At 37.0% G+C, this 25,183-nt stretch overlaps 2 protein-coding genes across 2 annotated transcripts in view; one reads left to right on the forward strand and one right to left on the reverse strand.

Annotated features, from left to right (window-relative positions):
• PIK3C2G (phosphatidylinositol-4-phosphate 3-kinase catalytic subunit type 2 gamma) overlaps positions 1-17,705 on the forward strand; it is a 209,460-nt gene extending 191,755 nt beyond the window's left edge. Inside the window, exons 31-32 of the mRNA XM_086771817.1 lie at positions 11,237-11,362; positions 17,068-17,705. Of these exons, the coding sequence (XP_086627943.1) occupies positions 11,237-11,362; positions 17,068-17,220 (279 nt within the window). The 3' untranslated portion in view covers positions 17,221-17,705. The remainder of the gene's footprint in view (positions 1-11,236; positions 11,363-17,067) is intronic.
• A 2,454-nt stretch (positions 17,706-20,159) lies between these two features.
• The window catches only part of PLCZ1 (phospholipase C zeta 1), a 54,114-nt gene continuing 49,090 nt past the window's right edge, over positions 20,160-25,183 (reverse strand). The window contains exons 11-13 of the mRNA XM_086771933.1: positions 23,920-24,052; positions 22,358-22,507; positions 20,160-20,242 (exon numbers count right to left, since the gene is read on the reverse strand). Of these exons, the coding sequence (XP_086628059.1) occupies positions 20,160-20,242; positions 22,358-22,507; positions 23,920-24,052 (366 nt within the window). The remainder of the gene's footprint in view (positions 20,243-22,357; positions 22,508-23,919; positions 24,053-25,183) is intronic.

The raw sequence follows: 25,183 nt of genomic DNA on the forward strand, positions 1-25,183 counted from the left end.
CACTCTAAATTCTAACTGCTAATTTTTAAATAAGTAATTTCCTACATAGCTTATATGTGTTGAATAAGAAAAGAAAACAAAGATCCAACAACAAAGAGTGAGCTCTATTTAATAATATGAGTGATCTGGGAGATGAAGGGGAACATAAATTAAATTTGCCACTGGTTGCAATGAAGAAAATATTGAAAATAATAATGAAAACAAAGCAAGATCAAGAGAATAAAAGTAATTTCCAGAACCCTACAACCTGCTTGGACAAATGAGAAGTATTTCCTCAGGGAGGTATAGATCTATATCCCACAGTAATGTGAAGATAAAACAAGCAGATGGTGAGACATGAGGTTGCTATGAGAGATGCCAATGAGAAAGGCCAGATTCTAGTGTCATGGTGCAGAAATAAAGTAGTTCATCTTTATAAGGCTTTGATAGTAAAATATTTCTCTCAGGACTTTTTTTTTTTTTTTAAACCAGAATACAAGTTCAAAGAACAGTTCTCCATAGGGTTACTTGGGAGTGATTGATTCTTCAGGAGTGATTTATTGTTACTAAAACTTAACTTAGTTAAGAACAGACTAACAGGGACACAAGTCAATTTTACAGATATTTAGGGAAGAAGACAGCAAGGTTCAAGAGGAATTATTTAGGACATTGAGAAAGAGTGTAAATGGATGTAATGAGAGGTAATTAAGGAGCAGAAATTGCATGCATCATATAATGAAATGCTTTCTTACAAAGGGAGATGGCAAGCTGTAGAATAAAGAAAAGTGGAGGGAGCTCTCTACAGTTTCAGAAATTAAAAATAGTCTGGATCACTCATATACAGACTTTTTTAACTAATAAGGATTTTAAGAAGAAGAATAGTGCAGGGTGAAGACACAGATAAAAGTGCCACTATTTCTTTATGCACTTTTATATTTACTTACTATCTGTGCCCAGGCAAGGAGAGAAAAGAATATGTAAGTGACAAAATGATAGAAACAGAACAACAGCATTTGCTTGTGTTTCTTTTCTCAAAGGCTAATTTTCTTTCATGCCCTCTAACAGGCAGCAGTGATGATAATCCTGAGTGATTTCAAAAGAAAGCGAAATGGGGATTTATCTTAAGTATTTTTTCTCCCCTGTGCTTTATTCAAGAGAGAAGAAATTCTGGGATCTATGTTTGTACGGGTCCAAACTACATCAGTCTTATCTCAGCCAGTGTCATAGACTCTGTGACTAAATATTCATCTGAAAATTAAATGTTCCAATCACAACAATAATACAGGGTTGAAAGTGGTGGAATTTAACTTCTTTACAGACTTTGTAATTCTAGAATAAAAGCTTCAGAGACTTGTTCATGAAATCTGCTCTCTGCATTCTACACCCTGGAACATTGCTTATCTGTAGAATAATATAATTTTAAAGCATGACCAAACCTTGATTTCTGTCATCTATGCAAAAAAAAAGTTGAGTTTAAATGACTCAAAGATAGTAATACCGCATGTGGTTCAGGAATCGAGAACATATCTTGTCACCTCCTTCTCTTTCAGAAAAAAAAACTTCTATGTGATTCTTGCTCGAATCTTTCACTGGGAGTTGTATATTTAATATATTCGCACTTCTGGTTATACCGTCACCTTCTCTGATATTATTTTTGCAGGCTTGGTAACTTTTTTGTACCCACGTGGTGCTATGTGGAGCACCCAGTAATCTAGTCCTAAGCATTGGTGAAGTATTAGAGGGGTTCAGAGCTCAGGAGCTACACTTTAGCTTTGAGTGAGCTGGGTAGGGAGATAAGCAATTCTAAGACGTTTTTTTCTTTGTTGTTAATTCAGAAACAGTAGTAAATGCACACAAAGCTGTGTCATTACTCGCTGGAGCTAAATTCTAACCCTCCTTGTCTACTACTGCTAGTGGTCAATAAAAGGCAAGAGCCTGTTTTACCTGATGGTTATAGTTACGTGGTTGTACAGACTCTTCCCCATTTCATTTGGGATTGTGTCTTTCCTAACATGTAACTCTTTCTGGATCATCAAGACAATAAATTATTCAATTGAAGTAAGGCATCAGAGCTACATCTCCATTCCTTTCTGAAAGTGCTGGATGCTGGTTTCACAACTCTATAGAAATAAAGGCTTGGAAGATAAACCCTTATGACCTTCTGGGTATCATAGGCCAGCTTTTCGTTTATTTACTTCATTTAAGCAGAGTTAGATGGGCTTTCTTCTCAGATGACTGAAGCAGATCAGAAGCATTTTACACAGTTCTTAGGAAGCCCAGAATCCTTTGGGATCCAGCCTGTTTCCCAGAAGTTTCTCCTTACAAAAAAACAAAACAAAACAAAACAAAAAAAAACTGAAACACAAAACCAACTGATTTTGTTAAATATTTAACAAGTAATACTTGTTCATTTCAAAAAATCCACTGTCTGTGTGCCTTAACCTAATAGGAGTGGGATTCATATTGAAACTAAGATGCATACATATATGATGAGATGGAATTCAGTTGCCTAATCATGGCTGTTTTGAATACTGTGAAATATCTTACTTGAACTCCAATGACCACTCGAGAATGGTACCAGTTTCCCATAAAGCCTATGTCATATTTCCAATGCTATACACACCTTTTGTCATCTGAGGTGACATGAAGCAGCAGTATTTTAGATACTGGATCCTCATGTAGACGCCTAAGCTCTCATTTGGCTCTCATTGGCTGCATCAAAAGAAGCATGGCCAGCAGGTCAAGGGAGGGGATTCTCCCCCTCTGCTCCACTCTGGTGAGACTCCACCTGCGGTACTGCATCCAACTCTGGAGTCCTCAACATAAGAAGGATGTGGATCTGTTGGAGTGGGTCCAGAGGAGGGCCACAAAGATGATGAGAGGGCTGGAGCACCTCTCCTATGAGGACAGGCTGAGAGAGTTGGGGTTGTTCAGCTTGGAGAAGAGAAGGCTCTGCGGAGACCTTATAGTGATCTTCCAGTGCCTAAAGGGGGCTTATAACAAAGATGAGGAGAAACTCTTCAGCAAGGCCTGTTATGACAGGATGAGGGGTAATGGTTTTAAAATAGAGGGAGGTAGATTCAGAGTAGATATTAGGAAAAAAATTTTTACAATGAGGGTGGTGGAACACTGAAACAGGCTGCCCAGAGAGGCGGTGCATGCCCCATCCCTGGAAACATTCAAGGGCAGGTTGGATGGAGCTCTAAGCAACCTGATCTGGTTGGAGATGTCCCTGGTCCTTGGAGGGGGGGTTGGACTAGATGGCCTTTAAAGGTCCCTTCCAACCCTAACTACTCTTTGATTCTATGATTTTGATCAGTGGAGACTTAAGTCCCAATTCATTGTCCTAAACGTATAGAAGATGATGTAACATGTCCCATCTGGCCTGCAGCTGCCACTACTGTCTAAGGTCTGTGTCATGTCTGACGGTTTATGTAGGTATCTTACACATATTATATGTCTCAAATGGTGGCAGACACCAATGTGTGAGCAATTTAACCTGGCCAAGCCAGGAGATGTCCACAATATGATGAATTAAATAACTTTCTGGCCCCTCTCCTTAACAGCATTACAGACATCTGCTTAGACTTTACTGGGAACTTACATACGTGCCTCACACGTTCACTGGAGTACCTTGAAATTCTGCCCAGAACTGGTGTGTTTGTTGCAGGGCATTAGCTGTGACACTTTCCTTCCATCTCAGTGACTGAGGGTTAGTTTTTCCCTTTTAACAGCCAGGAGACCTTGGAGAGCATTGGTTGGTTCACGCTTTAGAGATTTTGTGACTCAGGATAGCTCTAGAGCCTATTTTTGCCAGCACAGTTGTCCCCGTTAGGAATGCAGTGTACCATCTTTTATTAACAGCTAGATTGCACAAGTCCTTGCTACTTTACTACAAACAAAGCCGAACCAGTAAACCAGCACCTTTTTTTTTGTCAAAAAGCCTTATTTCACTTGGGAGAGAAAGGGCTGGAATAAACTGCAGTGACAAAAGCACTGTTTTTCTTGGAATTAACAGCACTCACATTAGACACTCTTTGCCCAGTTGGTGCACTGACAAGCTGCGTGCAGAACAGGCAGGTTGATGAGGATGTTGAAGGTATTGGACTGCACAAAGGGCGTAAGCTATATTTGAAGAATCAAGTCAGTAACGTGGATAGAGCACCTTCGCATTTTTATCGTAGTAAATGACAAAGCCATCTGGAGGCTTGCTCCACTGACACCACTGACGCTACCAGATTTCTGAAAGGTAGAAAATGCCTGCTCAAAAAATGCTTTCCAGAACATCTCTGAATGTTGTTCTGAAGCAACATATCTTTTTGTTTCCCTGCATTAAATTGAGATAAAATTAATTTCCTTTTTTGTTGCTTTGCCATTGACCTCCATTTCGGTGACCTCTGTCACAGTGTGTCTTCTCTGTTCATATACGTACCGGATGCATGTATGAGATAGGAAAGAAGTTAGAAATAGGAATGAAGTTGCTCGCAGAGAAGAGGGGAGAAAAAATTTGGATCAGAAAATACAATAAAATAAAACTTACCTTGCAGAGAAGCAGTTAAATGTTTTCAAATTTTAGGTGAAAAGAACAGTTGTTTGGGAAAAAAAAAAAAGACCTTATTTGTGCAACCACTTTTGGCCAATTGCTTTTCTATTTTGTCTTGCCAATAGCAGATAGTGCAGAGTGCACTATAGTGATATGGTGGATTATCTTCTTTTGTAATTATTATTTAATTACTGCAAATGTGATTTTATTTTTCATTTTCTTTGAAGTACTTTGAAAATATTTTGTGACAGGAAAAGTAAAAGCTTAGTAGCAGAGTAGAATAGAGGTGTTCAGCTCTTTGAGTTGTGCAGAGCTCAAAGGAAAAACAAGGAAGGGTCTTCAGTCCCATGTTAGGATTTTTGAAGAAACCACCCGTTCACACAGCAATCACGTTTGTCCTAAAGCTCTATATATCTTATTAGTCTGTTTCTGAAGGAACCTTTTGCTTTGTAATATCATTGTCTTTGTGCTAATTATTTTCTCAGCTCTTTAAATTTAGAATTAGCCCAGAGGATGTTATCTTTCTGTAAGGCAGAGGCTGTGTTTGTTAATTAAGCTGCAGCTTACAAAGACAGGGTTTAGCCTTTCTCTGCCAAGTTACACAGGGACTCAGAGAAAGTAAACGACAATGTAGCAGCAGTGATAGCTTTTCCACATTTCTTACTAGTTTTAATTTAGTCAAGAGGCAGCTAGGAATTTATACAGGTTACTGGAGTGCAAGGCTGATTTCTTCTGTGGATTGTTTTTTCTAATCCTCCTTTATTGGATAATAATCAAATCTGCCTCATGTATACACTTTATATATAAATATTCAGCTTTGTAGCTGTGAAGGTTTTTTCTAACCCTTTGCTATAGTGATATGATTTTTAAAGATGTAAGGATATCTCAGTATTAAATGTTAAGAAATATTTTGTAGTCCTCTCTTCACTATGTGGAAGATAAATTTTCACGGCACTGCATGTAAGAGAAAAACATAATATGAAGGCAAAGTATAGGAAAACTGACAGAGCTAATGGACAAAGTGAACAGTTTTTCTTTTTTGTTTTAATTTGGGGGCAGGAGCTGAAAAAGGAGCCTTTCTAAAGCCTAGATTACTTTTTTTTTCATTGAAGAAGGGGAAGAAAGCACCTGAGATTTGAAAATGTCCAGGACATTAATTTTAGAGGAAGAAAGGAGGTTATTTATAGAGGAGGAAAGGTGGCATTAGTTAATACAAGTTACCTTTGATCTTTTTTTTTTTTTTTTTGTCAAGATGGTTGAAAATTAAAAATGGGAAAAAGAGAACAGTAGCTGGAACTATCAAATGTTCAGGAGCCATCAATCTGTTTCACTCTAGGACAAAAGGTCCTAGACCTGCAGAAAAATATCTGCATGTCTAACACGAAGAGAAACTGATGACATTATTTAAATTTGAGGAAATAGTTACCTGAAAAGAAAATTTTATGTCAATTAGGAAGAGGTGAGTTTTAAAAAGCTTTACAATAAATTATCCCTAAAGTACATTTTTTAAAAATCATGAAACTTTCCTTAAAATTTGTATGAGTAAGGCCCAGTATTCATATTTGGCTGCTAAATTGCATAGCTTAATATATGGCAAATTTTGAAGTAGTTAGGCCTTTCATAATGCTAGCAAAGAATCCTTCCTTAAGGAGAGTTGTGAATGGTTAGTAATGATCAAGGGAGAAAAGTCATTAGGATAATGTAATTCTTGTGGAAAAATTAATTGAATTTCATCCATTATTTCCCAGCTACAGCTAATATATTTAAAATTAAATTACACAGGACATAATCTATCTGTGTGGGTTTCTGTAAGTAAATATCAATAAGTTTTTTGTTTTGGAAAATAAAATTGGAGTGAAAAATGGAGCACAACCATAACAGATACATGTCTGTGTTAGTTTTTCAGTATTGAATTACAGATGTAGAAAGAAGTAAATCCAGAGCTTTATTTCCTCTCTTACCCTCCCTCTCATTCTTAAATATTTTCATCACCTTCTGCCTGACTTTAGAAGAAAATATCATTTCAAAAATAAACTGCTTTTTTAAAAACATATATGCAAGCAATTGTAACTGAGTTCCTTAAAAAATTCAGTCATTATCAAGGTCAAGTAGGCAGGTCACTCTCTGAGAAAATTGTTCAGTTGTGGCTTTTTTGTGTTTGAAGAAAGCATAGGGAGTCAGCTTCTGAATTCAGCTCAGTTTTTCGTATTGGCAGATCAAAATCACTGGGGTTTTTTGTCCATAAGCATAACAAGCTATGGCATTTCTGTTAGGAACTGGGTGTTGTACCTTTTCAGTTTTACAGAGTTTTATAGCTTGAATTTATTCACAAGCATACACAATTGAAGATTTAAGACAGTGATTTAAATTGGGAGTTACTTCTTTTAAAGGAAGTAAGCTTCCTTTATTTTTGGGTTAATGAAATGACTACAGAATTAATCATAAACAGAATTCAGTCTAAAAATTTGGGGTTTCTGTTTGCTTGATCACAAGTACATTCAAGCTGTAATTGTTTTGCAGAGTAGTTAAAGTGCAAAATGGCATTCCCAAGGTGCCCTTTGATTTTCCATCTGGTCTGGACCATGGACAGAAATCAGTGATTTTTGAGCCATTAATAATAACAAAAGGTGTTTTTCAGAAATAAGCCTGCTAGAAATCTTGCTCCGTGTTAATAATGGACCCACCAGAACAGATATTCTTTAGTGCATATGAGACTGGCATTTAGGTCAAATATTCTTCATGTTTACCTAAGTTTATAAACGTGCCAATGCAGTTGGAGTTAGCAGTGAAAGGATAATTCAGGGGGTTTGCTCACTAAATGTGAGCAAATTGTAATTTGACAGAAAACATAATCTTTAGAAATAAAAAAAAAATGCTGATGTTTTCTCCATTCTCCTTTATGCAAACAAATGCTCAACTCATATACAAAAGCCTAAGAAAGGACTAGTTTGCCTTGGGATTTTTGCCTGCCATGTCAGTTGTCTTAATAAAATAGTTTATTTCAAATTTCACATTTTTTAGATTTAAAAAGATATTTCTGCTGTCTTAATCCCACTCTTGTTTTCACACTATGACTGTTAAACTGCCAAGATCCCTCTTTGTCCCTGCTAGGGAGGGTCTAGCAAAGTACATCTTCTTCCACAACCATTGAAAGTCTTGTTTCAAGAAATCCTTTGGTGAAACAGGCTCTTCACAAGAAAAGATTCGACTATTGTGCCAATCAAAAGAGAAGCCAGCACAAACTCATAATGTGAGCTACCCACAGTCTGCCTTGGTAAAGCCATGGCTGATTTATACCTACTCTTAATCCGTACTTTTGACTGATGGGTGTGTAGTGGGACAGAACCTTTTTAAGAGTTAGAGACCCTCATTAGATGTTTTGTGTCATATCGGGAGGCAGCGGAGGGCAGTTGAGAAGTGGAAGATGTGATCTGGTTAGAAGAGCCGCTCAGATGAAGCTTTTTGATCGCTTGATGATGTTAACAGTGCCACTGCAGATGGAGAATCAGGACAATTGTGAAATTTGGAGTGGCCTGTTTGCGTTTCCTCAGCAAGGGGAGATGAAGTGAGAAAATGTTATCTGTAAAGCAGGAAGAAAAAAAACCACAACAAAAAAACAACAGCCACAACTAAGATCTCCAGTTGGAATTCAGCTTGCTGTAGTTTGAATTACCTCTAACAGTCTGGCTGCTGATTGCTACTATTCATGAAAAGTGGCTTTGTTTTAGTTCTGAAAGATCTCAGAGCAACTGCTCTGCCTTGAGTTTTCTTCTCTGAATCACTAAAATATTCTCTTTATTTTCTCTCTTGACCTTTTCCTCCTACTCACCTCTTTCAGCATGTATTAAGCTACATTCAAAGGGATAGTGAGGAAGGAGTTTTTTCTCCATTTCATATGGCCACAGCACTACTGCAAAGTGCCTTCCTTAGATTTTGGGAGGAGTCAGCTGATGGAGGAAGGTTAGTTGGCTGAGGGCTAGATAACGGGCCTTGTGAAAGGACAAGGGGTAATGGTTTTAAAATAGAAGGAGGTAGATTCAGATTAGACATCAGGAATTTTTTTTTTTTACAATGAGGGTGGTGGAACACAGGTTGCCCAGAGAGGTGGTGGATGCCCGGTCCCTGGAAACGTTCAAGGCCAGGTTGGATGAGGCTCTGAGCAACCTGATCTGGTTGGAGATGTCCCTGCTTCTTGCAGGGGGTTGGACTGGATGACCTTTAAAGGTCCCTTCCAACCCTAACCATTCTGTGATTCTATGATTGCTAGCAGGGTACAAGGCACAACTCAAATGCTTTGTGACAATTTTATCTGACTTTTTTTCAATTCATCACATGCGCTTCTGGATAGCCTGGTCCTGTTAAACAATCAAGGGGCAATCAGCTTAGATTCTTTCCCTGGCAGGTGAATATCAGACTGAGCCTGTTTCAAATGCAAACGACGCTGCCAGTGAGCTGTGCCTTTGCTGTCTGGAGGTGTGCAGTGGGGCACAGCACAAGTGACTACACCCTGCCCTGTCTTAGCAGCTCAAAGGGAAGCAGAATTGCACAGATGCAGCCATCCTCTCTGTCACCTTTGTAGCCCCTTACCTACCATCTGGGCTTCTTAGCCTGGTGCTCTTTGCAGCTGCTGCTGACCTCTGCTTTCAAAATTAGCTCTGACATGGTCCCTGGTTAGGCAATACACTGCTGGAATGACTTATAAAGCCTGACATTTTACAGGACTCTCTCCCTGTACTATTTTTCCATGCTTGAGATAGTGAAGATTGTTGTGCTGGGCCTAAGTAGTTGGACTGATTAAGGTTGTCTTCAAGAATGACTCCCTCTTTTATTTTTTTATTTTAAACATATTCCCTTTTTTGTCTGAAACAACTGAAATCTGTTGACCTTCAAGTTACAGTGATTCTTACCTATTCACTGAGAAGGGAAGAGCTTGATTACAGTTAGGATCCTGGTTGCTTGAATTGGTGTTTAAGGCTACATTTCTTTCTCCTTCCTGATTTAAGGGACTGTTAAATTTACTGTTATTTGTAATCCTTGATTGAAGTTTTAGTATAGTCCTAGAGAATAGAGATAGGCTTATAAACGGACAGTATGTATTACATGTGTTAACAGTATGGTTCTCTGTCCTAGGAGAGTACCTGTTCACTGCCATTTAATGGCATTCTTATTTTGGCTGTTGAATCTCATCTGTCTGAATCTCTTGTATATTTTATATCAGATGTACTTTGTGGAGCTGCTCAGCAATAGTAACATTAGTCGTTCACGCAGTGCTGACAATATGTAATGATCTGAGTAGTGCATCCTTTGATGCTATATAGTGTTAACGATAGCAATAATAATCTTTGCAGTTGACCACATAATTTGCCTTGAAGGATTATTTCAGATAACAAAACCAGGGGTTTGTTGTGCAAGAACTGATTGCTTACAGACACGCACACTGGTTTTCTTCCCCACAGGAAGAAAAACATTATTTTATTGTTATTTATTGCTACGACACCAACGGTTTCTCCTATCAAAGGGATATGTTGTTGATAACGCCTGTAGAAAGCCTCATATTTTTAGATACATGCTGTGAATAATCAAAATCTGAGGAACAACTTTATTCTGAGCTAGGTAAAATTATAATGGGAAATATAAATGCAACTGCCTGTGTAATGCTCTGTGTTCATGAATTCCAAATATTTTAAGATCTCTTCTTTTTGTCTGCATTTTCATTTGCATCCTGTCACTGGATTGCCTATGAGCTGTCAGGTAAACTTGCTGTCTAACATGCTGATAATATGATTAAAATTACTGATTTTTTTATATGCCCCATTTTGTGCTTTCTGATTGTATACTGTGTACCAACACAAAGGTTTCTGCTTAATTGTAAGCTAAGCACTAATGACATATGCTGGCAAGATACCTGTTCCATAGTTGTTCATTATTATGTTTCTTGTGTGTTCTTTTAAAACCTCTCATACTACCAGTGTGTTTTCTGAGTAACTGTAACGTTGCTTTAGGAATAACCTTACAGCTGTTCCGAAGTAATCAGAAAATTCTCCACTCACTAGCATTAGCTTGTGACTGAGCCTGGTTAATAGATTGGCTCTGATCTTGAGTAGCTGCCATAAGATGGAATATCTGGAATATCATTAAGTAATCTGAACTGGAAAATTAAAGAGAGTTTCCAGCTGTGTGATGGGAGAGATCGGAAAAACTGTTATTATAAGGATCCTGTTCTGCCCGTATTGCTGCAGGAAATGCTCCTGGCTCTTCGATAGTAATATGCTTTATGAAACACCCTTAGAAACAGTCAGTTCTCCCCAGCATCAGCACTGCTACTTAGGGGTTAAAATTAATAGAAGCTTACTGGCTAGAATCCAGTTTCTATGCATAGCTCTGGAAAATGGAAGGGCTAGACTTTGTATCAGATTAAGCTGAATTAAAGCAGACTGAGGCTTAAGGGTTTTTCCATCAGAATGTAAAATATTAAAGATACTCAATTTTACCTTGTTCTTGTATTATTTCTTTTCTATCTTCCTGATTCAATATTAAGCTGAATTCTGAGAATTCCTGTTGTTTACTGCACTAGCACTCCAATTTAGCCACGACAGTACTGAGAATGTAACATGTTTCTGTGTCAGCTTAAAGTCCAGATTTCATTTGGTACTTTTTATTTGTTTTCGTTGCTGGAACATGGGCATTCATATTTATGACCACTTTGTTTTTCAGCACCTCCCAGATGGCTCTGCCCCAAGTGCACATGCTGAATTTTATCTTCTGCCGGATCCTTATGAGGTCAGTCGAAGGAAAACAAGAACAGCTTCAAAATGCTCTGACCCTACTTACAATGAAATTGTGAGTGCCATCCACTTTCTTCCACCATTTTTTACTTGTTCGATTTTGTTTGCCCACTCTTGAATTAAAAAAAAAAAAGAAATTCAGCATTTAGAGCTGTTACTATGTGTACAATCAAAAAGAAGGAACATATCATAAGCTGAACAACAAATGGGGGCAATCTTCTGCTTTGCATTTTTCTCAGAAGTGAACCAGTCTCTTTATGTCACTCTCTTCAGGAAAGCAGTTGGATTATTCACACTGCTCTGTCTTACACCATAACCTCAGTTACGTGTTAGCCAAATGAGACCAAGCATCATTGCACCAAAACCAAGACCGTTTTGAATGCAGATTTGTACAATAACATAAAAAGTACTCATAGAGAGGATACTGTTATTCAAATTCACATTTGAAAATAGACAACCAAATTGGTTGTCACTGTCCTAAATCATAATGCAATAATAAATAGCTCAGTTCTTTTTCTGTCAAAATACTGGCAGTTCACAGCCACATATAATTATTTCACACACCACTGAAGTGCTTGCGCCTCTGGGATGAGAAGAAACATTTGTCTAGTGAAACATTTACAACAGAATGGGAAGTGGCATAAACTCTATTCTTTTGTAAGGGCAGATGAGATTCAAACAGTAGGTGAGGTTGGAGATTATAACTATTACATACAATAAATCTCCTAAAGATCTCAAAGCAATTTACAAATGCACTTTGAGCAGGCTTTAAAGTAGAAGGCATGGAAAATATTACCACTCCACCCTGTTTCATAGATAAGATGTGATGAAGCTGAAGTTAGCTGAGACTAAGAGTCCTTATCTCCTAGTTTCCCAGTCCTGGAGTTTTACTGTTTTTCTTTTTCTATTCCCACATCTATTTGATTACAAATGTTACCTACTTGCACTGATGACTTCCAGCGCTCCTCGAGTAAGTAGGTTCCTCAAGTAGTATTGCTCCTAACACTTGAGACAGATCTCCCTCCCTATGGTGCTGCAGTGGAATAACACAGAACTAGGCTTTATTTTTTTGTTATGTTCTTTCCTTTTTTTTTTTTTTTTTGCAATCAAAGAGACAGTAGAACGAGTCTAATTGGCCTGTCTAAAGAAATTCCTTTACATTTGAAGGATATTTAAAGCAAAGAAATATAATATGTTTATATGATAATATTCATTGTAAGATTTCCAAAATGGACTACAGACAAAAACTAGCCAGCAACACCAGAAGACAATTATCTTTCTAATCATTATTAGATGAAGTTGAATGCAAGAAATCCCAAAACCCTGCCTGCAGTCAGACAGTAGTCACTGAGAGGAGATTTAATTGTGGTTAAGGAGCATCCCACTGCTGTTAAGAGAAATTCCATGAAAACTTTAATATCCTTTACTCAAAACTTACAGCCTTCTTGACAGATGCTCAGTCTTTTTCACTAGGAACTGCTAATCACAGTGGGGACATATGGTTCCATTGAACTTGGACATTTCAAACCCAATGCTTGTGCTGTTAGCAGCTCTGTTCTTCCATATGTGATATCATTCGGTATGCATTTTCTTTCCAAGGCTAGTAGACTGAGGCAGAAGCCACCTCAGGGAAGAAAAACTACTAAAAATGTAACTTGGCTGTCTTTTAAGTTAGTTACTGTCCAAAATAGTGTGTACAGAAATGTACTAGCCTTTTTTATGAGTTCATAAGCTTTTATTAAAGCCAAATGGCTGGAAGGAAGATGTATATTAATTTCTCTCTGTATTTGAGACTGAGAAAATTCTGAAATGTGCTTCTCTTGGGTATTTTTGTTTTTAGTTTTGTACTTTTATGGCTTATGACTGCCTACAGCAAATTATCAGCCTTGCAAAAGTGCATTTTATTTTTTATTTTTACTCATGTGTGTGAGACTAAAGATGTGAAAGTCCAGGAGGGCTGACAGTAGAATGAACTATGCCAAATGTTTTGGAGTTGCTTTTAACAAGCATTCCTTTCTTCTCTTCTTCCTTTATTTAGATTTTGGAGTTTGTTGCATTCACGCTAGTATAACATTGCATTAAAAAAGTATGTTTGAGAAGAAAAGGAGAAAGAACATAGAAAAATGGGGTGCAGTGTAAGAGAAAAAAAAACCTAACATATCTGCTTATAGACCACTGCTAGGAATAAATAAGAGTTACTGGGAAGGTTCCAGAGTAGTTTAGTAAAAATTAAGAAACTAAAAAAATGGAAAATAAATCTGAATTATTTAAGTCTAAACTTTTGCCAAGAAAAGTTGCGATGACCAGAAGCAACTGCAGTAGAGTCTTGCTCGTATATGTAGCATTTATGCATGCTTCAACGCCTCAGTTGCCCTGAGTTTGTCTCTTGAGTGCCTGCATGTATGCGCACCCACAAAATGGGCAAACCTCCAAGACAAAGCAGAGCGTGCATTGCCATAATGAAGCCAGAATGAGAGGGAACTCTCTCCATCCTGCCCTTGGGGTGCAGCCAAAAGTGAGCACATATACCTAGGCTGTGTCAGTCTCTTAGTGTTACTGCAGTTGCCCTCAGAGCAGAGGGGATGCTGACCTGGAACACCCAGAACAGCACAAGCAAGCCTGATGGAGGTGGAGGAGGAGGAGGGGAGCTGTACCAGGGGCCACAGCCACTCCCTCCAGCACTGTGCATCAAAGCTAATTTGGACAATTAAAAGCAAATCTAGGAACTGTGCCATGGCTACCTAAGGAGAAGCAACTGTCCCACACTGGTGATTAAAATGTCATTAGACTCCTGCAGGTCAACAGTGCTTCTCTTTTTGGAGCCAGGAATACTTGAATTCCGGCCCTAACCATCCCACTGATTTGCTTCATGACCATGTATAACTCATCTCCATTTGATCTAGCTGTATAAATGGGAGGCAAATATTCTTACTACACAATCATTTCAGGATTTAACTGTTTTGGTTATGAAATTCTGGCAGGTGGCATTTGTTTTATCCACATACTAATTCAGCTATCTCCAGACCTTTCTTCTATCCCTACGTTCTGACGATATATACCTTGCTCCAGCTGAATTTGCAACACCATTTTAGAAACAGTTTATTGGAATCATTTGAAAACCACCAAAGATTGGAATTTGTTTGTTACCCCAGTTCACGCCTGTTGTGATCCACCTTACTGAAGATTTCTTAGCTCTTACAGCTTACATGTACACTTTTTGGTGATTTAAAGCAACAGTTGAAGATGGTATCTTTAACATATTGGCAAAGAAACAAGGAACCTTTCTATGGTAAAACATTAGTATCAGTTCAGTAATCAAACAATAGATTTATTCTAAATTATATTATAGCTTACTGTACCTGTCCTTGCTTTTCGGATTTTCTTCATAAATTCACTTTGATTTTAGTGGGGAGATGCCACTGAGGGACAGAGAAGCTGGATTTTTTTTTTCATATTCAATTTGATGAAATAAGCACCATAAAATTTGCAACCGAAAAGCACCAGGCACAACTTCCATGACAGCTGTTCCAAACTTTGATTTCCAAAGGTTTCTAAATGGAAAAGGAAATGTTGCTTCCTGCTAAGACCTTTCTAGTAAAAGCCAGTTAAAGAGAGTGAGGTGGGGCAGTTTTTCTTTCCCCCACAACGTGTGGCAGTGGGCCTTCATCCCCACAGCACCAATTACCCCCTACACCAGAGAGCCTACTGTCCTGCCTGTTGGTGCTTGCTGCCAGAGCAGCCTGATGTCTTGCGTGTTTGTCACTCACTGTGACATCCCTGCAGCTTGCTGTGCAGACAAAATCACTCTGCCACAGGGGCAGCCAAGGCTAGCTTGGGTGTCTGGGAGAACCAACAATTTTGTGCCTCCTGGGTTCACCTGTGAAGCTCAGAACCACCTTTCTGTTGCTGCTCAGTGTGAGGAACGTCTCTGGGGCTGAGTCTTGATAAGCTCTACCCCTGTCGGAAGGACATCTGCCATGGCCATTTCTGCTTCATATAACTGGAGGTACAGGGAGGACTCAGCATTCCAACCTACAGATACCCAAGCCAGAGGGGGCTCTGTCTGACTTTCCTTTTCCTCAGCAGTGCCGTATGTATAGACTCCAAGCAGGGTAAACACCTCTTAGGCAGTTTCACTTTCCCATTCTCCTGAAGTGACAGTATGTCACTGCGTTTGCTTTTTAAACTGCACAGAGAGATTAAAATTTAAAGCATTTTTCCATTGCAGCTAAAATAGCAAAAACATTTCCAGCCACACAAATTTTAGAATAAATGTACTTCTCTTAACAAAGCTTACCTTTCAAGCCTGAAACTAATCGGGAGCATTCTTTCACATTTTATCAACCCACATGCAGTTCACGCAGCAGTTTTTTATTAATGCAGAGACTGAAACATAGGAATCTGTTCTGAATGCAGCCCATTCTTGTTAGCCTATCACCACAGTTTTTTTTTTTTAATTCAGAAAATGCGCCATTAACATTTCATAATTAACCTCAATGTTTTATCATAGTATTAAGGTAATTTCAAGGATATTTTTAAAAATATAGGCCTTAGTAATTTTCTTATGCTAAGCAAGCTGTCTCATTTAATTTGAGAAGTATTAACAGCACTTCTCCAGTAACAGAAACATCTAAATTTAGTAAGTTCCTCTTGCTAAATGGAGTCCAATTTCAGAGATGCTCCCCATATACAACTTCTACGGAGTGGGCTGAGCTTTCTATCATGGTTAATATTTGATGATTCCATTATAAATTGCAAGCATTTTTATAATGGGTATATATGAATACAGTTAGCATTCAGAATCATGCATAGAGTTATTTGTATTCAAATAAAAAAAATGTATACAGACAATTTTCAAAGAAAAATTACTGTCTGTTTTGTGATGTGAGTTCGTTGGATCTAGAACAGTTATGAAATTTTATGGAAGTCTTTGTTAGAAGAAAATTTGGTTTTCCTTTCACTTGATCTTTTTTAATTCTGCTATGTAGCACAAGATTTAGTCACAAGTACAGTACTGAGAAAAAATTCTGAGGTACTGTGCATTGATGTGATACACCTTTATGAGACATACCAGTGCAACATAAAGTTGCTTTAAGGCAGTGCTAGGCAATGTGTAACAAATACAATATATATAGGTTAAAAAAAATTGACATAAAAACTGTTTTCCTGGGTTTTTTCTGGTTTTGGCAGAAGAGCAATACCATTTATTCAAAGCATCTGCTATGGAAAAATATTTTAAAATTGTAATAATCTAGATTTTTCCAGAATTACCTAGCTCATGTTTTCATGCTGCTGTCCATGATGAGTGCCCTCCATCTGAATCTGTCCTCCAGAAAATCAACCCTATTATCATTCCATTGTGAACTTCATGGAGGATCTGATATTTCTTCACACTTCGGTTCAAAACTCTGCTTAATTTAGACTTTCAGTTTTCACAACAAAAATTATATATACCTTTTTTTTTTCTCAAGCATTGCAACACAAGTTTTGAATTTATTAACAAATGCTTGGTAATCAGATTCCATGAGACTAACCTGGCAGAATCTCTACTACATAAAGTCAAATATATTTCTGAAGTAAATTCACTAAGTTTAGTGATCTTGGCTTATGGTTACTAGTTTATAATTCTGGAAGGCAGTTTAAAGCAATTATTACAAAGTTGTAATCATCATCTGGAATGTTGTATGGAAGTTAGTGTTTTGCCTGTCAAACAGATTCACAAATTCATGTTTTTTTCTATGTCACTATATATTATTTCAGGTTGTGTACGACAAAGTCACAGAGCTCAAAGGCCGTATACTAAAGCTTGTTGTGAAAAGCAAAGGAACATTTGTGGGAGCTGTTAACATTCAACTGAGCAGTGTCCAGTTAAATGAAGAAAAGTGGTATGCACTGGGAAACAGTGTAATTTAAATGTTGTCTAAGATAATCCTATTATTCATCCACTAATGTTTCTTTTTCACGTTTCTCATGGTAAATTTTGTCTCAGTTGACATTGAGAATATGCAGTCATCTGCTGATCATATACCTTAACATTTCTAATCATAAGGCTGTTGTCTTAAAATTGCTGCTATCTTTCTGCAATTGATTCCTGTCAGCGTGAGTTAAAGAATCACATGCTATGAACCTGTAGCAGCATGCGGGAAATATTTACGACAGCAATAAAGGTTTTTGTTTTGTTCGTATTAAATAGTACTGTAAAAATACTAAATTCTGTACACATCGAAGTGTGGGGCTTAATTCTTTGCCCATTAATTTGCGTGACTATGTTGAAATAATGCTGATAATGGTGTACTTTATCAGCATATGCCATGGCCCTACTGCCTATGATGATTTCACCAGAGAACCATGGGATGGTTCCCTGGGTGCCAATACATTTCAGATGTCTAGCGAATTTAATGTTAAATCTTACATAATCAATAAATTTAAAAGATAAAATAAATGAAAAGCTTTGCACCTTACACATTTCGTGCAGTATATGCTGGTGTGCCTTTAACTTTAGATATAAGGTAACGTTCAATCCACGATATTCATTTGTCAATAAGATGTGGCTTCGTTTCTTCTATTCTGACATCCAAGAAGCAGATATAACTGGTCATTTGTGAGAAGAAAGGAGGAGCAAGAATCTCATATTCACGAATAAATAAAACATTTATTTTTGATTGTGAGCTTTCAGTGTGGTATTTATTTAAGATCGTGCTATAAGGAATCTTTGTTCACTCATCTTACCGCATTGCATTCTTATGCTGCACAAGGAAATCAAGTCAATACATGCATTGACCTCAGGGCCATAAAATGTATATATACATATTAAACAATGAACGTGAGTGGTTCTTTTGAGTTCACTGGCGTTAATTATGGGCTCTGGTTTTCAAAGCATTTTTACCTAAATTTAGGAAGCACTAAGCACATCTTTAAACTTTTATCTTGTGAGAGGCCATAATGAACTGTCCATTATTGCCAGCCTTTGACACGCACTTAGTTGGCCACGTATATGTACCTTTCTAGGAATAAAGGCACATTTTTAAGGCACAGGAGACATGTTGATTTGTGATCTGATCTGCTGGAAAATTTTAAGTTACCATATACTAGTAGGTCTGACATTTGTCCCGCAAGGTGGAAAAATGGTCAACAGAGGGATAATGATGCCAGAAGGTGAAGATAATTGCAGCCTTCTCCCAAAGGACCCTCACAAATCAGACTTCAGAAGGTAATGTTGTATAAAGCTCCGGAAATGGGACTAGGAGTGTTATTTAGGAAACTAAATAAGCTGGATTTTACTCAGCATCAAACCAATTGACTGTGTCATTTGGTCAGTTTCTATCTGAGAATAGATATACCAGATTGCCTGGGGAAATTAAACTCCTCCTCAGTAAGGGGAGGTGAGGGGAACTCTGCTTGAATATTAATATTATTAGTATTCTTCAGAGCTAAAAAAAACTATAAAATATTTACCACATGAAAAGGATATTGGCTAGCATACAGATATGATCACTACAAAGATCAGTAAGTCTTACATTTTAGATTATGTGCTCTCCTGGGTAAAGAATCAAGTGGCTTGTCACTCAGGCACGGAGAACACATTGTGGCTGGCTTACAATGTTATCAAATTACCTGACCTTACAGTTCAATATTCATTTTAGATGCTTCTTAGTCTACTGTCTTGGTTTCCTTATTATAACTATAATGCAATTTTCTAATAGTGTTATTTCCTGTGACATTTTCTAATAATTGTTTACCACATGCCCTGATTTTCCATCTTAGAGCAACATTAAATAAAATAGCATTAAAATTGCATTAAATAAAAAGAACATCAAAACATAATATTATCAGAACAGTCTGCAAACATAGGCAATACTGTTTGATATTAAACAAATAAACCTATGAATATAACATCCTTTTTAAAAATATATATATAAATAATAAAAATAAAAAATCTGCAATTAACTGATAGATACAGTCCTGTGGAAGCCAAACAATACTTCAGTTTTGTAAGGAATGTGGGAAAATTGTGTATTATGGGCAAGATCTACCCTGGTAGCTACATCAGGCTAGACATGTCAGTTGTTCTCAGAGATCTTAAAACACACAATCAACCCTTACCTTTTCTAAAATTCTTCTAGTCCACCTCAAATTACTGTGCTTCCTATTTCCTGGGTTCACAGTAAGATGTATCCTAGGCTCCCTGCTGCTATGAGGAACACAGCCCTTTACAAATCAGTCGATGAATTATTTGTCTTTCTTTAGCAGCAGGAGGTTCAAGATGAAGCTAAGAAAAGGTACTGATATTAGCATCTGGGTTTTTATCCTTTTAAGAGCTCAATCATTTTTTTCTCAAAACTATTTTTCTAGGTAGCAAAATTACAGTGGACATGAAAGTGGTATAGCCCAATCAGAAGCTGTTATTATAAATTTAAAGGGTACATTGTATGTGTATTTTTTCCTATTCCCTTGGAAAGATACAATGGTAAGAGATTTTGTTCAATACAAATAAAATTGTCAATGTAACATGCTCATAATCTTGCTGTCTCAGATCATAAACATTAGACTATTATTCTCACTAATTAATCATAATTTTGAAATTAGCTGCAAATGAAATTCTTAACTGAATTTTTTAAATGTCAAAAAAAGTTCAGTCTGTATGAATTAGTTCTAAATAATGGTAGGACCAATGTCAGTAGCCATTAGTTATTCAGGATACCATTTACTCACACAAGAAGTCCCATTAGCTTAATAAAGTCATTGAGAATGTGCTACTGTGGAAATCAGACGACTGGATTGCTGCAAACCTAGTGATGATGCTTTATTGTATAGAGCGTGATCCTCCGGAAAGCTGCTACTGCAGAGCATCATTAATAGTACCAGACATGAACAAACAGTGATGCAGGTTTGAGATTGCCACCATCCTTGGACAACAGGGGAACATTACAATAACCTGTAAATTTAAAGACACTTGATTAGTGTATTAACTACAAATGCAAAGACGCGTTAACTGAAAATGCAGCTGCATCATAATGGAGTGGTTTTATGATCTAGTACACGAACAAGGCATAATTTCTGATTCTATAAATAACTCTTTAAAATAAACTGAAATTACTCAGAACCCAGATCCTATTTCTACTGCTTTTCTCCTCTACATATACAGTATTTCAGTTCTGGCATTTTTGGACACAGTGAAATTCCACTGTCTTTCAGGTTGTGGTGTGTTTTCAAACTGAAGACTTTTAGCCCAGTGATATTTAAACATGGGTAAGGCATACTTTTAAACATCAGAAGATGTTATGTGCTGCACGCATTATTCTTCTAGTGAATTAAATAACTTGTGAATCAACGGTGATAGCGCCTTAGAGAAGAATGATATTGCAGCAGTATTGCACTGTCCAGCTGAGGCAGAAAAAAAAGGATAATATTAGACCTTCTACCATGAAATCTTGAGTCTGTTAAGGATCTCCTTTTATGTATGAGAGTGACCCCCAATATCAGAGGTAAGGTATGCCCAAGAAACTATATGTTCATCTGGTGAGTGGAAGCATTTGGAGAAGCTATCATTCTCTACTTCAAACTTAATTAACTTACCTGCGTGGAAAGCAAAACAATCCCCTCTTCAAAAGCCCAAACCTGTATTGCTTTATATGAATGTAAATGTCCATTATAATAAAGGATGTCATTTTTTATTAAAAAAAAAAATCTGTTTTATCTATGTATATACAACTGCAGTTATTAGATCCAGAGATGTCAATGTTAAGCATTGCAATAAATTTTGAAATTATCAGTTCATCTCTTAGAAGCATTGTATTTATTCCTCTGGTCATCTTGATGGCATCTTATATTGTTTTTACATTGTGTTAAGTTGAGGTTGGGGAAATTTGTTTGGAACTGTTTATAGTTTCCTAGCATTTTTAATTACTCTACTCAAAATTTTTCCTCTAGAATCTGCATGCTCTTACTTTTCCATAATATGAATCCCCCCATCTGTGACCAAAATTAATCATACTAGCACATTAGAAACACACTGAAAAACTATACCAAAAAAACAAAAGTTCCCAAATTAATGGTTTTACAAGCATATGTAAGCTTCAGTGTCTGCTATTTAAATTCCTCTCAGACACTGTGAGTTGGTGGTTTTTTTTTTTTTAAATTATCCTGAAATATACAAATGAAAGGAAAGTAAAAGGTGATCAGTATAAAAAATTATGTTGGAGAAAAGTAAGTCTACTTTAAGAGTAATGTCTTTGTTCTTGTGTAACTCTTCAACCTCAACTAAGAATCACAGATTTATGACTTTGGAACCTGGAAATAAAAAGCCATAAAAAGTCCTGTTAAGGTTAATAAAAAAGACACAGTGCCCACTGCCATCTCCAACATTTTGTCTTTACATCTTCATTCACTAATAAAAGTTGGTTGTTTGTTTTGTCAGAAATAGCGTAGGAAATTCAATATAGTAAAGAGCCATTTTATATAAGCTTTTCTCCTTGACTTCTGTGTCTGCTCTGTATGTGCAGCCTATTAATCATGTAAGATTCTCTAAACTATGCTGATACAATAAAAGAAACACTACCAAGAAAAATACCATAAATATTTTGCTTAATTTATATTCTTCATTCTCTATTCTGAAAAGTTTCAGATAGGTTACCTGAGGGGTTTTTTTGGGTTGTTTTGTTTTGTTTTAATTTGACTTCTACTGGGTTTTGAGCCTAACTGAGTAGAAAGTACACAAAACTGTTGCCTTTGTAGTAGTTCTGACTAATGTTTCTTCCTATTTCTTATTATGAGTTAAAATACCGTCTGAGCAGTTTCTATCTAGAATGGAATGCTGCAGTAGAAACAATTAATTGTCATTAATATTCTTTTGATTTCTAGACTGTGGATTTGCATTCAGAGAGTACAAGTTAAAAAAACCAAAGAGTGCAATTTTTTACGTATGGTTATAAAATTCTCCTTTAGGAAATAAACATAATGCTGTATTCTATCAATACTACAGTAATGACAAAAACGTGGAATGTTGTAGATTTTTTTGAGCTGTTATAGGTGACTCATATAAAAATATTACCTTTATTCAGGCTCATCACTGGTAAAGTGTATTGACCAAGGAATTCATTTGCAACCAGAGATATCTCATCCTCCACACAGAAGCGGATCAATGCCAGTTCTGGAACTTGGATAGTAAAAGAGAAAGTTTCATCCCATCTCGGGCTCAAAGCTAACGAGAAAAGAAAACATACAGTATCAAAATACTATTTCATTTATTCTTCTTAATATCTAAATTATTGTATCTGCTATTGCTAGTCTGAGCTAGTAAAGATTTGTTCTTTTTCCTTAGATTTCTGTGCCCATCTGAGTAAATGATGAGAATCCCACTGACTGCAGTGATATGTAGGTCACATCTTCTGTATAGATTATAGAGTTAAAACTGTCAAAGGGAAGCGCTCAGAATCAAGTGAACATAGAGAGCTTGAGACTTGCCTACAAAATGCAGGCCAACCTCTTCCAAGGATTTGTTATATATTAGCTACATAATATTGCAAATTAAAAGCCTAGGATAGTTGGTGGTGTCTCCTAGAAGAGAGTAAAATGAGACAGAGGTAGCCAGGTTAAGAACCTCTGCTCCACTTACTTTTTCTTATAGTCATACCAGTTTCATGTTTTTGCCAAACTTTCTCCTTTTATAGTGTTGGAAATGAGGCAGGAGCTAAATAAATTACAGTAGTAAAGTGATCACTTAGCTAAAAATCCGAAAAGAGGATGTGAAATAGGAGGGGAGTGCTTTGTCTTGAGCAATGTTCATACAGAGAGAAAAGGAATTCAAGGGCCAATTTAAACCAGCAGTCATCTACAAAAAAGAAAAAAACAGAAGACGGAGGCACAGAAGAAGGGAGATTACAGGGAACCTTTAGTCTGAGACGTTGAAAAGATCTATATGATAAAGATAAGAGAGTGCTTGAAGACAACTACAAAGAGTACACACTTCAGCTGTCAAGCAATTAAGAGACTAGTCCTACTAGAAACTAAGCTAAGTCACTGAAATTTCTACAGAAAAATGCCTTTAAATTTACCAAATAGTGTACTGATTATGGCTGGGATAGGGTTAAGTTTCTTCATATAAACACATGTGGTGTTGTTTTTGATTGGAAATGGCTAAACATCTGCCTATTGATGGGAAGTGGTGAATGAATTCTTTATTTTGCTTTGCTTGTGCACATAGCTTTTGCATTACCTATTAAGCTGTCCTTATCTCAACCCAAGAGTTTTCTCACTTTGGCCCTTCTGACTCTGTCTCCCATCGCACTGGGGGAGATTGAGCAAGCAGCTGTGTGAGGCTGAGCTGCTGTCCAGGGTGAGCCCACAGCAGGGAGTAAAGACAATGCATTCCAGCTGCCTTCAGAAGAGTGCTACTAATTAAGAGAGTTTGTGCTTCCTTAACCTACTAGTCTACAAAAATGGCACATAGCATGAACTTTGGCTACAGATTTTGTGCCAGAAGATCCTAGTCTAGAGAAACATAATTGCAGTCTCTGAAAGTACACAACAGCTTCTTGGGATGGAAAAATGGTAGTTCCTTATCAAATATTATTGTGCTCTGTTCACTGTCAAGAGAATAAGAGTGATGCTCACCATTGCTTCTTACGACGCTAGATTTTTTTTTGGTTTGATCTTCAGGCACACCGTAAATTTCTATGTGCACTAAAGGGTCAGCTTTGTTACTCTTCGACAAGTTACTGGGTGGTAATTGATGACCACTGATAAGCTGGAAAATTAAAGTTGTAATGTATTGAAATAACTGTAAGAATGAACTTTACATGGTAGACATATGTAGCCAAAACTGTTCCATAAGAAACTGCTGTAAGAAGCATATACCAGCCATAAACTGTTATAAAAATAGATATTAAACACAATGAAATTAAGAATATGGTGCTCCCCATTTAATTTAATTCTTGGCTAATTTCATAGAATCATAGAATATTTTGAGTTGGAAGGGACCATTAAAGGTCATCTAGTCCGTCCAACCTCCCTGCAATAAGCAGGGACATTTTCAACAAGATCAAGTTGCTCAGAGCCCCATCCATTCTGACCTTCAATGTTTCCAGGGATGGAGCATCACCATCTCTCTGGGCAACCTGTTCCATTGTTTCACCACCCTCATAATAAAAAAGAAAAAATCTGATATCATGCTTTAAACAATAATTTGCAGATGTAAGCGGTTTTTTTAATTCAATAGCTAGCTATAAAAATTATATTTGGTTACCGTGAAAAATAATAATGTTGGAGGAATCAGTGTCATGATTTTGGCCTTTTGTGAGATCAAGCTCATGAGTTCCTATTAAAACTGAGTCTAGCAGACCAGTGCTAACATCCACAGTGACACTAGCATTGTGTTACAGGGTATGTAGCAGAGTGCCTCATCTTTTTTCCTTCTCTTTCACAGTAACACATAAAACCTCTGCATTTAGTAGGCTCCCTGACGTTTTTTCTCCTTAATTTAGTTAGCTACCTTGAAATTTTGCCTCAAACTGCCCTGTAATCTGGCATCCAGCATAAAAAAAAAAGGATTTATGAAAGTCATAACTTTGTCTGCTTTCTAACTATATTTCAGGACACCTAGGAGAGAATAACCATCCGTACAGTAATTTGGTTTTTGGAAATCAGTGTACAGAATGTATCAAAAGAGATATAGAAGCCTGCAAGCCTAGGTGAAACATGACTCTTATGATTCAGATCTCAGGACTAAGCATCAAAACTCAGGATGCAGATTCTTATTCCCCTGTCAACCACCAAAAAAAAAGACAAACTCAACAAATTCTGCCTTTTCCTTAGGTATTTTTTGTAACATTTTGCACGAAGAAAAGTTCTATCTTGAAACATTGAAGAGCAGTGGCTT

This window comes from Chlamydotis macqueenii, chromosome 1 (assembly GCF_036417535.1).
Source record: "Chlamydotis macqueenii isolate bChlMac1 chromosome 1, bChlMac1.mat, whole genome shotgun sequence".
Taxonomy (NCBI): domain Eukaryota; kingdom Metazoa; phylum Chordata; class Aves; order Otidiformes; family Otididae; genus Chlamydotis; species Chlamydotis macqueenii.